The following is a 16,432-nucleotide window of genomic DNA, read 5'->3' as shown; positions in this document are numbered from 1 at the left end:
AACCGTAACTGTGGCATGTATCATGTATTACTTATCACACTTTACTCTGTGGCGTTAAAGCCAGTTTACTCACCTGGTCTTCTGTTTTTTTCCCTGTCTTGTGCTGGCCACATTTGGCCCCATTGCAGCCAGTGTGCCTGTTTCTCTGCAGCTGAATCCCACTGCAAGAACAAATGCCAGAATAGAGGTCCTCCTGCTCAGTTCCCTCCTGCCTGCCTTTTGCACAATTTGAACACCCAAACGTAATTAAAACTCTTTGGCACGTATCTATATACCTTAACAGTACACAGTATAACAACAAGTTTTACTCTCCTTCCATACCTTTCAGTCACATCCTCCTCCTAATGACTGATTACTGAGGCATGAAACTGTCTTCTTGTATGTTGGACCCAGGAGTTCTTCCAGTGCCTCAGCCTTCTATGTTGGAAGCACTTCTGGGTCAAGCAGAAGCCCTTCAAAGAAGCTAAAATGCTCCCCTGCAGCTCCATCTGGGGGCAACCAAAAACCCTGACAGGCCTGTACTATGGAACTGCAATTCACAGCCTGCCTTGCAGATATCCGTATGAGAGCTCCACCAGTTGCATGCTGCCATTGTGTGAATGAGGGAAGAGCATAGCCCTGGGAAGCAGCCACCCACTCTCCTTCTGAGCAGGCCTCCTGGCTTGGCAAGGAACCAGCACCTTTCTTGGTCAGGATGCTAGTCCATCCTCGTCCTTCCATTACACCCTCCCTTTTCTGTAAGAAACCAGGTTCCATCCTGGCCAAGACGCCAGACCATCCAGCATGACACTCACAATATCTATCGGTCTATCTTTTCTAGGCTCTGATTATTTTGATCATTCCCTTCATATCCTCCTTGGTCCCTCAGCTCCTTGTCCACTCCACTCACTTTCTACATCTCTAGCAGGCCATACTGAATGTTGATAACAGTGTATGCTTCATGATTGTTTGTGTGTCGATTTAGTTTTACCTGTTTGAATATATAAGTTATTTTGTGAAAAAATTCTTATTTTTAAAATTAATGAAGTCTCCTACTAGAGGATGGGTACATCCACAAAACAAATCAGCAGCCTGTGACAAGTGGCGCATGCAGCTGACCACATTGTGCTTTTGTTTAAATCTTGCTAATGCTCTGTGTTATTTTTGTTTTCATAATCTTTCAGGGCTGAGTTTTTCTACAGTACTATAATGAACTATAATATAGAATAATTATGTTTTTTATACAATAGTTCCTTTTGTTTTTGTTAGATATTCCTCTTAGCCAGTAGTCATTCCCCACCTCCAGCTTCCTAAAAATGTCCGGAAATAAAAATAAAGATAGTTCTCCAGGTTGAAATTAAAGAGATACATTAAAGAAAAAACTGCTGTGCATTTTCATAATAGCTGGACTTGACCCCATTGAGTAAATCACATTTTTTCAATTTGGATAATAAATTACATCCATAAACATCTGTGAAAGAGATGATGGAATAGAATTTTTCCAACTGAGTAAAATAAGATGGTGAGCTAACAGTTTATCAAAGAGTGTTCCATCTGGCAGAACTCCAAAGAAGGCAATCAGAAAATGATTAGACACCAGCAAAGTAGAAGTAAATGTGTAGTAGGGTCTGAGCCACTTGTACACGCTGTAGACAAAAGTGATCAGAAGAAGAATTACAGGAATGTTAGCTTCTATTTATGCAATAATACCTGATAGTGATATACTGTACAATATATTTATGAATCCATAATCCCAATATCAGAATTTTTGTAACCTGGGAAGACCTTTAAAAGTGTGCCAGAGCCTAATGTCATTCTCCCTTAAATCTGTGAAGAATTTTGTTTTTTCTTTTTTAAACCTGACCATCTCTTAATCAAAATAAATTAAAATATCTCATTTAAATTCTTAAAAACACTTAGTTATATCAAAAGTAAAACACTGAAAGAAATGTAGCATTGTGGCACCATGGTTAGCACTGCAGCTTCACAGTCATTCAACATTTCGGTCAGTCAGTTAATTATACAAACATTCAATCAATTAATCAGGCATGCATCATTCAGTCAAGTCAACAAAACACTCAATCAATTGATTAAGTACTTGGTCAGCCAGGCAATCAGACAATAAGTTAACAAAAGAACCAAATCAATGAATCAGTTGGCCAATCCAGTAATAAGGACTATCGATCTGTTATGTTCACCAGCCATGTGAGTGCACTTTTTTTTTTTTATAGTTTAATTCTTTGTTTTTTACAACATTTTGTTGCAATCAACTTCTTGTTTTTCTCCAGATGTTTGATCCATCATTGCATCATCATGGTGACCATCAATCTTTTGCATGTGCATAAGAATAGTGGCCCAATAAAACAATCCTGTAAACAGAGACTGCTTTTTGATCCTATTAGAAAGTCATAAGTATCTTTGTAATGTCTTTTCCATTTCACTTCCTTGTTGGTGGCTAAGTCCAACTTCTTAATGAGTTTTAATGAGTATTGGGTAGTACTGCTTATTTTATGCCTGCTTATCCATTTACTGTGCTTCATAGTTTTGGTCTTTTTTGCTCTGTAGGAATTAGTTTAAATAGGCAGGCACTTACACTGAACACATCTTGTTAGCCTAAACTACACATCTTCGAGTTGGAGACAATGTCACACTTAGCAGCTGTAATTGCTGAATCTCATTTCTTTGGGGATATCAGGTGACATGACTAGAAATCACAAGGGGTAATGGATTACATGACTTCCCTGTGAGTTTTCAGTGCAGTTTCAAATTTCCAAAGTGTTGTGAGCTGACTGCATTTTGTCATTCAAATAAAGTGCTTCTTGACAGCTCTGGAAGCTGTGCAAAGGTATTGTGAGTTTAGTCGCAATCTTCACCTGTCTTTTTTCAATTCTTTCATAGTACTACAAGCATTGCTATAATCTCTGATTTTTATAAATTATTTAAGACCTTGTTGAATGTAATCCAGACAATCCATATATGGAATCAGGGATTTTGACACTCAAGAATTCTGAATATTTGGTTAGAAATTATGTATATGGCATATTAAGTTCATGTTTGTTAATGCTTTACTGTGTCACCATTTGTTTATTTTGACATGTGCCACTATTTTAGAGCTTTTGTCTTTGCCATCTCCCTTGCAATGATACCCAGAATGCTCTGAGTCAGTGCACATTGGCAGGCATGTCTTTCTTTTGTTTGTGCGATTTAGAACACCAGCTCTCCTTCCTTTTGGAGGTAGCATTGTACTCATTGTATTTCTGAGTGCTTATCCCTCATTTCATTCAGTTTAACAATTTTTTATCCTGTTTGAAGTTTTTAAATATGAGGATCACAAAAATCTGAATTATTTTTGTGAAAAAAATGCATGTTAACGTAGTTGAAAATATTTTGTGTCTTTTCCATTACTATTTTGTTTTGTATATAGGCACTAGCATTTCATGACTCATGGTCGTTGGAGTCACAGTGTCTGACGGTCAGTAACGCAATGGCTTAAAATGTCACTAGTGTCAATTTCTCATTTGAGATTGCAGATAAATCCCTTAAAGACTTTTGTGCAATTTTTGTGTCTGTTCTCTCTGTTCTCTATTTTGCTGAAGGTTTTGATTAAGATTATTGGATTTGGTGAAAGCGTAATCTGACCTTTTGGTTATGAACTTTGGATATTGTTTTGACTATATCTCATTCTTTTGCTCCATCTCATTACAATATCATCTCCCTTCTCTGAGACAGTATGTTAATAGGCAGTCAGCTACTTATTCGTTAAGATAAACAATTATTAAATAAATAGATGATATACTAATCACAGTGTCAATAATACAAGCCACTTAATGGTAAATTGATTATTCAAGTAAACACAAAACAGTCTACTAATCAAGCAGTCAAGCAATCAATTTATCAAGTAGTGAATATTCAGCATGTTTAATTGAAATTTATACTTTATACCTTACCACCCTCTGACTTAATTGTATGCATTTGGCTGCTGATCCCTAGCACGTTTCTTCATATGTTTTGGGATTGTTCCCTAGTTTATGTATTTCGGTCATCCATCACTGACACCCTGTCTCCAGTTCCCTTTTTTGTCTCATACATTCCTTATCCTGGATATTTCTGTACTTACTCTCAATTTTATCTGGTAGGGGCTACTTTGTTTGGGTACAGCCTCTGCTAAAGTAGGCCCAGCCCCTCACTGAAAATCTCCTGATTCTCTTTCCTTGCAAATTTCTTGAAATCCTCTGTCTTTAATGTAGTCCTACTTGAATTTTTAGTCATGCAAATCAAGATGCTTCAATACAGAGAAGTAGTAGTCCGCTGTTTGCTTGTTTAGTAGCTGATTGGCTGGTGGTCAGAGTCAGTTTTTCAGTCATAATTTATAATTTGTCTCTTTTGCTCTGTCTGTTTTCAGACTTACTGTGTCTCTTGTGCCCCTCTCTCCAGTTTACATGGCCATCACTTACTTTGATCCTCTAAGGACCTCTTTTTCTGGGCTGTTTGGTACCAAGAGTGGAAGATGTGTGCTGGTTGTTTTACTGCTTGTGTTAATTGTTAACTTTCGACTTATAATGATTTGTGTGGGTGTCATTCTCTTGTTTAAGTTTAGTAAAGATTCAATAAAAATCAAGTACTCAATTCATTAGGAAGGTTGTTAGTCAATCAATTAAAAAATAAGGAAATCAAACAATAAGTAATTCATGAAGCAATCTGCTTGCTCAATTAAATTCTCAAACATTAGTGTAAGGTTGATGTAAATTGGTTTTCTTTAAATTTCCATCTTTCCCTCAGTTTATTCAGTAATAATATGGTTAAGATGAAAACCCTGCAGACTAAACAGGAATCTGCTCAATCACTGAACAGGATTAATTTGGTTTGAAAATGGATGGTTGTTAGGATGAATACAGCTGAAAATCTGGCTTTCAGGATATGGAAAAACAAAACTTATTTTTTCTCTATAAACTGATATGTGTAAAGGAGCATATGATGAATGCATGCCTGTTTTTGGGCTTACTTTTTTAGAAATCTTGTGAAGGTTGAGGAAAAGGATGTGCAAGTGACTCTAGAAGACCTGAAAAAACTGTATGAAAATCAGTGACATAGATGGAAGATGCTGGTAAGTGATACATTCTGACAAAGAAATAGAATGTGATTTTAAATTTAGCTACTGGCAATTTATGTTCAGTTTTTCCACTTAGCATAAATTTGCAAAACACTTTAAAGTGAATTTCAGGCTAAAATGCTTGGCCGTAAAGCACATTCATTTTCAACATGGATTTGGATGGTAGCTTTTAGACAGAGACTGTATATGAAGAGCACTCAGTTAATGCTTGTGAGCCATTAAAGTTCTAGATGGTAACAAAGTAGCGTAATTTGCTTCTGGCTAATCCTTCATGTTACATTTTAGTGAGTAAATGGGTTCTTATTGGAAAAGAGGGTTTGCTGATAGCCAGACTTCATTCCGTGTCTTTGTACCCCTCAGTGGATAGTCCATTTTTCTCGACACAAAATTCAGCCCAAATATTCTTCTACTTTCCCTTGCACCCTCCTCAAAAGACCACATACACGCTGGGCCATTTGGTGACTTCAAGCCAAATATTAGTTGTAGCCACCGAATTATAAGGCGAGATTAAGCACGGGTAAAACGCGTGCCGAAAGAAATCTCTCAGTCCAAAAGTTTGTTTTAAAAATATTTAGTGAAAGTTAAAAGCAAATAATCCACACAAGAATAAAGGAAAAATAGTTACACACGTAGAATAAAAGGCAAAAAAAAAGGGAAAAATTTATCTTTTCTAAACTTAGCTTTTCTTGAAAAACTTTAATTATTTCTGTACTTAAAAGTTCTTTACTTCTTCTTCTTCTATACTTTAAGATTCTTAACTTCTTATATATTTAAAGATTCTTAGTTTCTTCTTCTGTACGCTTTAGACGTATGGCTACGCACTTAAATAAGTGCTGCTTTACGAGTTACTTACACACTCAAAAGGCCTGTAGGCCCGTTGGCACAAGCACATGTACAGGCACGGTTTAAAACCATATGCCTTTTACACCTTATACATGGCAAGACTGGTCATTAACTGAGAATAAGGTTTAGTCAGAGCAGATAGCTAGAATATACCAATTTTACTCAACTTATGGGGGGTTATAGGAACCTCCCATAGATTATGCTTTGTAATCTAGTAAAATATTTATGAATCTTATATAACTAGGAAAATGGCTCTTACATTAGCCATTATCACTTGGTCAGCCTGCCACCTCTGCCATATCAGTCAGGTGTTTCACAGACATAAACACAAGACCCCTAAAGAGCTTAAAGCATTATTCATTTAATGATTTTGTACGTTGTCTGGGTTTTACAAAGACCAATTTCTATAAGGAAGACTCCTGTCCTCTTTCTGAGACCCAAGATCATCTGCCTGCTCTTGTTTTCAAAGAAGATTTTGGACAGTGAACCAGATACAGGTGAACCAATGGCATCCCTAGGGGGTTGCAAGTGGGGTGTGGATCACACCTGGTGATACAGTCAGAGGGATGACACTTAAATGACCATCTGTAAAAGTTGGGTGCAGTGTTTCTGGCTGAAATCACCAAAGAAGACCACCCCAGCCCCATCTACACAATGAAATGAACGAGCGCATTCACTACAGTGGAACTCTCAATGAAATAATTGAGAATCTGTGTGCCAGTAATAGTGGAAATTATCTCACTGCATTAAATGGCAGAGTGTTTGCACACTGCATTGTTTAGACTTTGATCAGCTCTCTGTTAAGGAGCTCTATTCCTGAAGTCCAGCTTTGGTTACTGCATTGGATGACACCATACCTAGTGTTGCCATGGCTGGGAACTGTGGAGATTTGTTGGTAAGGACCTTAGGGGACCTTCAATTCCCACACATTTAGGTTATGGAAATACAGTAATCCCTTGCTATATCGCGCTTCAACTTTCGCGGCTTCACTCCATCGCGGATTTTATATGTAAGCATATTTAAATATATATCGCAGATTTTTTGCTGGTTCGCGGATTTCTGCGGACAATGGGCCTTTTAATTTCTGGTACATGCTTCCTCAGTTGGTTTGCCCAGTTGATTTCATACAAGGATCGCTATTGGCAGATGGCTGAGAAGCTACCCAACCAGAGCGCGTATTACGTATTAAATAAAACTCCTCAAATATATTGTGAGCATGGGGGCTGTTCGCACCCCTAGAGGATACGGCCACTCCTCAAAAAATGCTGAAAGATTACCTTCACAGTGCTCCCTTCCTTGCTGAGCTTACATGTGGCTGCTTTATCAAGCGATATGCTTCCCGCACGGTGCTTCGCATACTTAAAAGATCAAACAGCACATATTGATTTTTGATTGTTTGCTTTTCTCTCTCTCTCTCTCTCTTGCTCTGACATTCTCTGCTCCTGACGGAGGGGGTGTGAGCAGGGAGGCTGTTCACACCCCTAGACGATACGGACTCTCGTCTAAAAATGCTGAAAGATTATATTCACATTGCACCCTTCCATGCAGCTGCTTTGTCAAGTGACATGCTTCCCGTACGATGCTTCACATACTTAAAAGCTCGAACGGCACGTATTGATTTTTGATTGTTTGTTTTTCTCTGTCTCTCTCACTCTCTCTGACATTCTCTGCTCCTGACGGGAGGGGGTGTGAGCAGAGGGGCTGTTCGCACACTGGCCTAGAGGATACGGACGCTCCTCTAAAAAATGCTGAAAGACTACCTTCACATTGCTCCTTTTCTTGCAGCTGCTTTGTCCGGTGGTGCTTCGCATACTTAAAAGCCAAACAGCCCTATTGATTTTAGATTGTTTGCTTTTTTTCTCTCTCTCTCTCTCTGACATTATCTGCTCCTGACGTGCACTCCTTTGAAGAGGAAGATATGTTTGCATTCTTTTAATTGTGAGACGGAACTGTCATCTCTGTCTTGTCATGGAGCACAGTTTAAACTTTTGAAAAAGAGACAAATGTTTGATTTGCAGTGTTTGAATAACGTTCCTGTCTCTCTACAACCTCCTGTGTTTCTGTGCAAATCTGTGACCCAAGCATGACAATATAAAAATAACCATATAAACATATGGTTTCTATTTCGCGGATTTTCACCTTTCGCGGGGGGCTCTGGAACGTAACCCCCTCGATCGAGGAGGGATTTACTGTAATCCAGTTCGGTCTACACTGTTTAATAGTGTTATAATTCTGCATGTTGGCAAATTTTTGGTTAATGCCCATTATAGGCTTTTAAAATGCTGAATTAGATTTTTACAGTTCATTTTATTATAGAAATTGTTATTAGAAAATATTTTGTGCTGCTTTTGTCACCAATTTGTTTTCCCTGAAAGCGTCCTTTTTGTGTTGCCCTCGTCACAACGTGATGGTGATTAAGATGGATAGATGGTCGTTATGGTATGATATCCCAGAAGTTATGTGGTTGACATCATCAGTGTGCCACTATAAGAATCAGCATGTGTTAAGCTTAACTATCCAGGTTTGTGGATTATCAAAGAAAAATCTATCCTTGTGCATGTGTTAGCTTTGCTGTTAAGGTTTCCCGGCTTGTGATTTTTGCGTTCATTGCTCATACTATGATTGTTAGGTTATATTTAGTTATTGATGTTCAAATGGACTGACCTTTGGTTTTGACTTTCTGCTTGGGACTTTCTGCATGGTTATGTTTTATCTCCTGGTCATCCTCTTTAAACTTGTTAGCCTCTTCTGTGTAAGGCTAACAATTAGTAACAATAATTATCTGGGCCATTTTTCTACTATTTACTGTTACATGGTCATGCAATCTATCTCCAACATGCAGAATTGCACGGTACCTCCTGTGTTTTGACAAAATTGTCTCAAAATTGTGAATGTCATATTTAGGTCTGTGTGAATCTGAGCCCCCTTTACATTGCCTAGTAGTAGCTTTTGTATTTTGGGTCTCTTGTGTGATCTAAGAATGTATGGGCCATCTGAATATTTTGTTTTTTTTCAAGCCTATATGTATCTTATGCTTAGGCTGGTTATCATCTCCCATTGTTGTCTCTTCCTGTTTGTCCAATTTGTGTTTGTCTGTGGGCCTATAATTTAAAGTGTCTGGTAGTCACAGAGTTTGTGTATTTTTTTTAGTTAAGTATATTATTGTTACAGTAGGATTAATTTAATTTTAGCTCTAGGTAGAGATTTTCTTTTAAGCTTAGGGTATGTTTTTCAAGGTATTTTTTATTTCTGGGTTAAGCTTAGGGTTAGGGCTTCATTGGAGAAAACCAGTATATTCTGTAGTCAAGCTCAGTAACTCCAGGGATAGTTCTGGTTTCAAAATGAAGGTTGTCCTGTTTGGCTGCAGTTTTTATTGTGTTGTTTTCTATCGGTGTTCTCACCTGTTGGGCTTGTGTGGCTTGAATGTGCTCTTTAATTCCCTAACCAACAAACCTTATTTATTGCAATATGTCAACATTGTATGTCAATGTTTTTTTTGTTCTAAATAAATTTTATTTTACTTTTAATTAAATTTTTCTGAGAATCTAATTTAACACAGTCCTTTGTTATTATCATTTGCTCAGTATATTTTAATTTAAGACACCATTTTGTTTTTTGTGGTCTACACAATTTTGTAGCCTCATTGCTACAATGCTGTGACTCATTATCAGCTGGTGTGTTGTAGAAGTCACACAGTATGGCATCATCAATAATTTAGCAAAGACATTTGAGAAGTACAAACTTATTTTTTCGGTTATGATTTAGGGTTTTGACTTTCGTTTTTCTCTATTTGACTTTGATATTCTGAATTATGTCTGGGTTTATGTGTTTTGGTTATTGATTCTATAGCTCTTTCCAATTCCAGCTAGCTCTTGTGGCCTTCCATTCTTACACCCTGCAGCAGAACATTATTTGTTTTTGATCTGGGCTTCTTGGGACACATTGTGTTTATTTTCTGATTTCCTCATATTTTAGACTAACATCTGGGTTGAGCAACACATCCCTAGAGGGGTCGACCTTGTTTGTTTTTTGCCTCTGGGATGTGTTCTTTCCAGCCTCATCTATTAGCTGTTTATTTTCAAGAGTAAAACTTTACTGGTCAGGTCATTCTGTGTTGGATTTTTCCTCCAGCTTATATTTTATCCGTCCACTATCAGAATGGCAGCTGTACTAAGGTAGTCTTAGTATTGCTTTCCATAGCAGTGGCATATTCTGGATGTGCAGATTTAGTAGTCTAAACTATAACCAATCCACAATCTTTATAATGCCATAATGTAACGTCACATACTTCCAAATGCAGGCATAGAAAAGTATTTTTCCCTAATCACTGTTGAAAGATTTTATTTCAGTTATCGGTATCTTTCTTTATTTTTTATTATAATGTGTTCTGAGATTTTTCAGGTAAAAAAGACAGAGGATTCAAAGTAAGGTTTGTTATAGTCATTATTATGGTGTCAGAGAGTGGGGACGTGTTGGATGTTGCTTAGCACATACAAGTAAGAATTTCACTGTACACCTGACAATAATGATCCTGTAATGATTTGGGCTTGACATAAGAGCTCTGTGTCAAGAGACTGCCTTGTTAAACCACAAGCAAGCATTTCTGCCACAAGCTGTCTCCCATTTTGACTCCAGATTATCAACAAATGAGAGGAGAACATTGGGTCAATTTAGTTTATCAGCAGTCAAGAGTTCATTTGTTTTATGGAAAGAAAAGGAAAACAATGTTTCCTTAAGGCAAACATTTGAGTAAATGGGCAGAAAATGACAGTTGCCACTTCACAAAATGAAAATCCAGGCACCAAGTTCAAAGAGCAAAAAAGTAAATCAGAAAGCCTATAATCTAACCACAAAACGACCAAACCTGTCTTATTACCTTTTCCCCGACTGATCTGTATGATAACATTCATATTTGTTTTTGTTTTGAATGAATCCAAAACTTCGATGTCAGTCCGAATTCACCACTGTCTTTTATAGGGGTAGAGCAATGCAGGTGACAAGCAATGGGATCACTGCTAACAATAAGGTGGTAGCACCAACAGTACAATAGTGATCATGTGAAAAATGGAGATGTAATAAAAAAGTGGAGATGTGATATCACAAAGATAAACCAAAATTGAAAAACAATATTCAGAAAATGAAAAAAGCATGCCTAGAATGAAACGAAAGATTCCAAATGCAATTTGCTCCTTTATGTACCACCAGTGTCCATTAATGTTAACTTCACATTTTAACTGAATGAATTAGGTTTAGCTATACAGTAGAACACAAATGTTATGCAGAGTGTGGCGGACGGGACACCCCTTCGCTATATGTTCAGGGGGAGCAGCCATGGACTGTGCAATACCTCCCCATGGACACTAGATGGCCGCCCCCCTGGGTTGGAGCAGTGCCTTGGTTTCCCGCAGGGGTCCATGGGAATTGGAGTTGGGTGTAGCCCTGTTGGGTCCTGTAGGTGCCGCCAGGGGTGCTGCAGCTGGGACTCCTGAGCCCGTATGGTCTGTATATTCGCCACACCCGGAAGTGCAGCAGGAACTCGGCAGTCAACCACCTGGAGCACTTCCGAGTGGAATATAAAAGGGGCCAGCAGCCACAACTCAATGGCCAGAGTCGGGAGGAGGAGGAAGAAGCTTGATGGAGGAGTGGTAGTGGAAGAAAGGAATTGTGTTGTGGTGTTTTTGGTGTTTTGGGACAGTGTTGTGCCTGTGGGGGTCACGGGGAAGATGTGCCCCACAGGTGAAGAAAAGTAAAACTTTGTTTGGTTTTTATACGTGCCTCCAGTGTGAGTCTGTGTAGGGTCAGGCGTCTATAAAGCGTCTTTTACAAGAGATATAAAAAGAAAGTAAGTCTTTTCTATTATGTTCAGTATCATAATGGTGGGGAGGTGCTTTGAGATCATAACATGCACAGCCTTCACTTCAGGCCTTACTGCTTTCTTCCCTGTTTAGCATCACTCAGTGGAGAGGAGCCCCCCATGTCCGGCACCTGTTCTGTAGAGGGGATCGCATTCTAGCCATTAATGACCTCAGAACCGAGACAGCAAAGGATGTGGAGCTCTACCTGAACAAAGTGATGAAAACACAAGTAAGTAATTCTGTAAGAAAAAACTGAAATGTGCTGCCAAGATCTTCCAGATAGGATGGACAATTGAACACATTTTCTTTGTTTTACATTTTTGCTAGAACAATGCGTTTGCATTGCCTGTAATATGTTGATAATTAAACATGTGAATTTGTTAAAGATGAATGCTAGCATTGTGGCTTAGATGCTAAGGCAATGGAATGTTGACCACCATGCCACAGATTTCATTCCTACATCTAGTTCACAAGGTTATTTCAAGCAAGTCATATACTGCAGGTGGCCAGATCTCCCAGCTATTCCAAAAATAAAATTAGAGATCAATTTATCTTTGTGGGTGGCATAGCAGGGCAGTGGTGAATGCTGCAGCTTCACAGATCCAGCCTCCTGGGTTTGAATTGCACACACAGATATTAGGTATGTGGGGAGTTTGGACATTTTTGATGTGTTTTCAGTGTTTACCTCCCACATCCTCAAAGACTTGCTGGTTTGATTAATTGGCTTCTCACAGTTGGCCCCAGTCTGGGAATGGGTGTGTTTGAGTGGGCCCTGTGATGGAATGGCGCACTGCTCAGGGGTGTTTTCTTTCTTTTGCCAACACTGCCAGGATATTGTTTACCCCATCAACACCACAACCCCAATATAAATTATTCTGGTTCTAGAATGTTGTAGGAATTTGCTTTTGAATTAAAGCTTGTGTAAAGTGCCTTGAAAGTAACTATATCAAAGGGAGGCAGTCTCCAGTGCCTGTACTTTTCCCTTCCCCGAGTCTGCAGTTCTTCTTAACATATACATATAAATATAAATACAAACAATGTTTAAATATTTTGGTAAACTGACAAACAAAATTCTTATTTTTACTCAAAATGAAATTCAAGGAGGAAAGCACATTAATTAAAATTAGATGCGTGTTTATCCTGCACTAACTATGCCATTAGTTGCATATTAAAGGTTATTACAAAATAAGGCTTAGCCATATTAGCTTGGAAAAAAGCTGACATTGGGACAAAAGATAACAGCATTAGAAAAATGTGGAAGAGAACAGACCATTCAGCCCAACAAAGTTTGCCAGTCCCGTCCACTTAATTCCTCCAAAATAACATCAAGTCTAGCTTTGAAGGTTCATAAAGTCCTACTATCTACCACACTACTTGGTATCTTATTCCATGTGTCTATGGTTCTCTGTGTGCAAAGAAAAACTGTCTAATGTTTGTGTAAAATTTACCCCTAACAAGTTTCCAACTGTCTCCCCGTGTTCTTTATGAACTCATTTGAACTCAACAATCCACTAAACTAATTCCTTTCATACTTTTAAACACTTCAGTCATGAACCTTGTAATCTCCTTTTGCTTAAAATGAAAAGGTTCAATTCTCTCAATCTTTCCTCATAAATCATCTGTTGTAGTCCCATAGTTAGATCCATACAAAACATGAAAAACCTTGTAAAGATTAACCTTCCAAAAAGTTCAAAAGAACTGTAAAATAAAATTTTATACACAGCAGGAAAAAATGTACTTTCGTTAGTATCATATCAGTTCAAGCTTTTGAATAGCTATATAAATGGAAACAAATTTTTGCAAACTATTATTGATTGGAGAAAGGCTATTTTGGTTCAACCCCGTATTTTTTTTATCTTCCTGTCCAACCATTTGGATGTGCTAATTGCCATCTCTGGCCTCAATGCAAAGACCACAAAGTCTGTGCTTCTACTTTCTGTGTGTATTTAGAACATTAGAAATATTACAACCCAATAGAGCTCACCAGTCCTATCCACTTGTGTAAGTTACCTGTGATGCACATTAAGCTTACTTGCCTAAGTTGCATTAAGTTGCTTGGATCTGCCTGATCACCCTTTTAATACAATGGGATATTTTCTGTGTTAAAAAACAGTCCCTGATTACATCTATAAGCTCCTGCTTTTGTACTCCACTATTTGCAAGGTTAGCCCAATTAATATTTGGTTAGTTAAAGTCACCATTGATTATAATATCCCCCTGTATACTTGACTTTTTAATATTATTAAAAAGATGTGCATTTAAATTCCTGTCTGCATAAGGGGGTCTTTAGCACACTCCTAAAATAAGACCTCTTTCCTGAGTACTTTCCATACAAATCCAGACATCCTCACTAAGATGTGGCTTATCCTCCAACAGAAGAAGACTTGCATTTAAATTCTCTTTTATATAAATGGCAACCCCACCTTCTTTTCTGTTGTGTTCTGTCAGTCCTTCCTAAAAAATGAGTATCCCTCTATGATGTATGCACCGTTGTTATTTGGCCAAGTTTCTGTTATTCCTGTAATATCATAATTATACTCAGCTACATACAACTCCAACTTGCTTGTTTTATTTTTAATACTTCTAGCATTAAGGCAAGCTATTTTAACATGTTACTTATTTTATGTATTGTAATGTCTAGATGGGGTGGCGCAGTGGCAGTGCTGCTGCCTCGCAGTTAGGAGACCCGGGTTCGCTTCCCGGGTCCTCCCTGCGTGGAGTTTGCATGTTCTCCCCGTGTCTGCGTGAGTTTCCTCTGGGCGCTCTGGTTTCCTCCCACAGTCCAAAGACATGCAGGTTAGGTGGATTGGTGATTCTAAATTGGCCCTAGTGAGTGCTTGGTGTTTGTGTGTGTCCTGTCGTGGGTTGGCACCCTGCCCGGGATTGTTTCCTGCCTTGTGCCCTGTGTTGGCTGGGATTGGCTCCAGCAGACCCCCGTGACCCTTTGTTCAGATTCAGCAGGTTGGAAAATGGATGGATAGAATATCTAGATGTTTAACTTTTTTTACTTACTTTTCTACTTTCGTAGTGTAATATTGATAGTGATTTTATACTTGTATTGGTAATTTTGTATTGATAGTTATTTTTCATTTGTTAATTATTGGGTACTACTCTATTGGATATCTTTCCAAAAATGTTGAAGAAAACTAATCAACAGGCACAGACCATCCACCACTAACACACATCAACTGATGCTATTGTTACATCACTTGAATTGCAATCTGCTGTCTGTGGAAGCTATTAAGCTACTGCAAGCCTATCTGTGTTTCATTGTAAAGTACTGTTAAAAAGCAATATTTAATATAGTACTTGCATTCTATTATTACTATTATTTTTGAATATGCGTCATTGTTGCAAAAATATTTAATAAACAAATATGTAATAACTGACTCTTGAATGAAGTAAATAAAAAATGTGAAATGTTCTAAATTTCATAACAGTTAACTAAAGTCATCGAATGCACCTAAATATTACACCATAAATACATTTTCTAACTTGTTTATGTTAGTTATGTTATGTCTTTTTTTCTTTGTTCAGGTAAAAATAAAAATCCAACGAACTCAAGAAACTCAGCTTTAAAATCAGTAAGAGATCTGCCTTTAGAGACTGTGTATAATGAATGGTAAGCAGACAAAATATACTGATAATGCATCTGCATCTGTGATATAACAATTTAGGGACACCATCTTTTAATATGTTTGTCTATATAGACACACAAAAGTTTTTAGTTTTAAGGGCTCCATTCACACCTAAGCGTTTTCTAGAGTTCTAGCACTAGACCAGAATGCCATTGTTTTCAATGACACTATTCAGACCTAAGACTTTAGAAAACTCTTGCATGCAGCACTTTTTGAGCATTTTTGGCCAAATGGTTGCTTGTTCCACTGAAATCAATGGTAAAAGAAACCAAAGAGCATTTTGGAAGTGTTTTTACAGGAAGTCACTGCCTCTTCCTGGATGAAGTAGCTCATTAAAACAAGAAAAAAACATGGCAGTGTTGTTGTGCACACATACATATCGGCCTTCTTGTTAAAGCAATTGAGGGACATATTAAAGTAATCAAATGACAAGAATTCAACAGAAGTTCAAGGTATACACTTCCTGTTAATCAGGTTCAAGATTCGTACAGATGTTTTAACAAATAGGCAGACCTGTAGCGCCACGTAAGATTTGCATGTGCTCATGCACTTCTGGATTGATTGGCATTATTGAGCGTGTTGAACTGAGTTTTAATACTGAATATTAATATGTGTCATAGATACTTCTCAATTAGGAAAATATGTTTAGTCTTTTATGAAGTAAATCCCCAATCCGAGTCCCCGGGTGAACACTGTCAACTACGCCACCAAATCACACTATTTTAATATATATTTAGCAAATAACTGACTTAAAACTGAACAGATACTTTAATAACATGTTTCTGTTACCAGATTGCATGCAGCACACTCTCTTTTGCTTGGCTCTGCGTTCAAGCCCTGAAAAGGATCAGCATGCCATTCACCACATTTGCTTCTTTCCTTACACCCAGGGCTGCTGCTGCGATAATCACAGATTCCCAGTGACCCTAAACTGGGCAGATTAAATTTACCCCTCAGCCCATGCAGGATTCATTGTATATGAATACAATGTGTGTTCAGTTCTTTTG

General features: G+C 37.9%; 1 protein-coding gene across 3 annotated transcripts in view; it reads left to right on the top strand.

Annotated features, from left to right (window-relative positions):
* Positions 1 to 12,014, top strand: part of LOC114642576 (uncharacterized) — a 71,436-nt gene extending 59,422 nt beyond the window's left edge. For all 3 annotated transcript variants that reach the window (XM_051922798.1, XM_051922797.1, XM_051922796.1), the window contains 2 exons: positions 4,990 to 5,083; positions 11,881 to 12,014. In XM_051922798.1, the coding sequence (XP_051778758.1) occupies positions 4,990 to 5,065 (76 nt within the window). In that variant the 3' untranslated portion in view covers positions 5,066 to 5,083; positions 11,881 to 12,014. The remainder of the gene's footprint in view (positions 1 to 4,989; positions 5,084 to 11,880) is intronic.
* Positions 12,015 to 16,432: the final 4,418 nt, after the last annotated feature.

The sequence above is a fragment of the Erpetoichthys calabaricus genome, chromosome 2, assembly GCF_900747795.2.
Source record: "Erpetoichthys calabaricus chromosome 2, fErpCal1.3, whole genome shotgun sequence".
Lineage (NCBI taxonomy): Eukaryota > Metazoa > Chordata > Cladistia > Polypteriformes > Polypteridae > Erpetoichthys > Erpetoichthys calabaricus.
The sequence above is the reverse complement of the archived record's forward strand: the minus strand, read 5'-3'. Positions and strand labels throughout refer to the sequence as shown.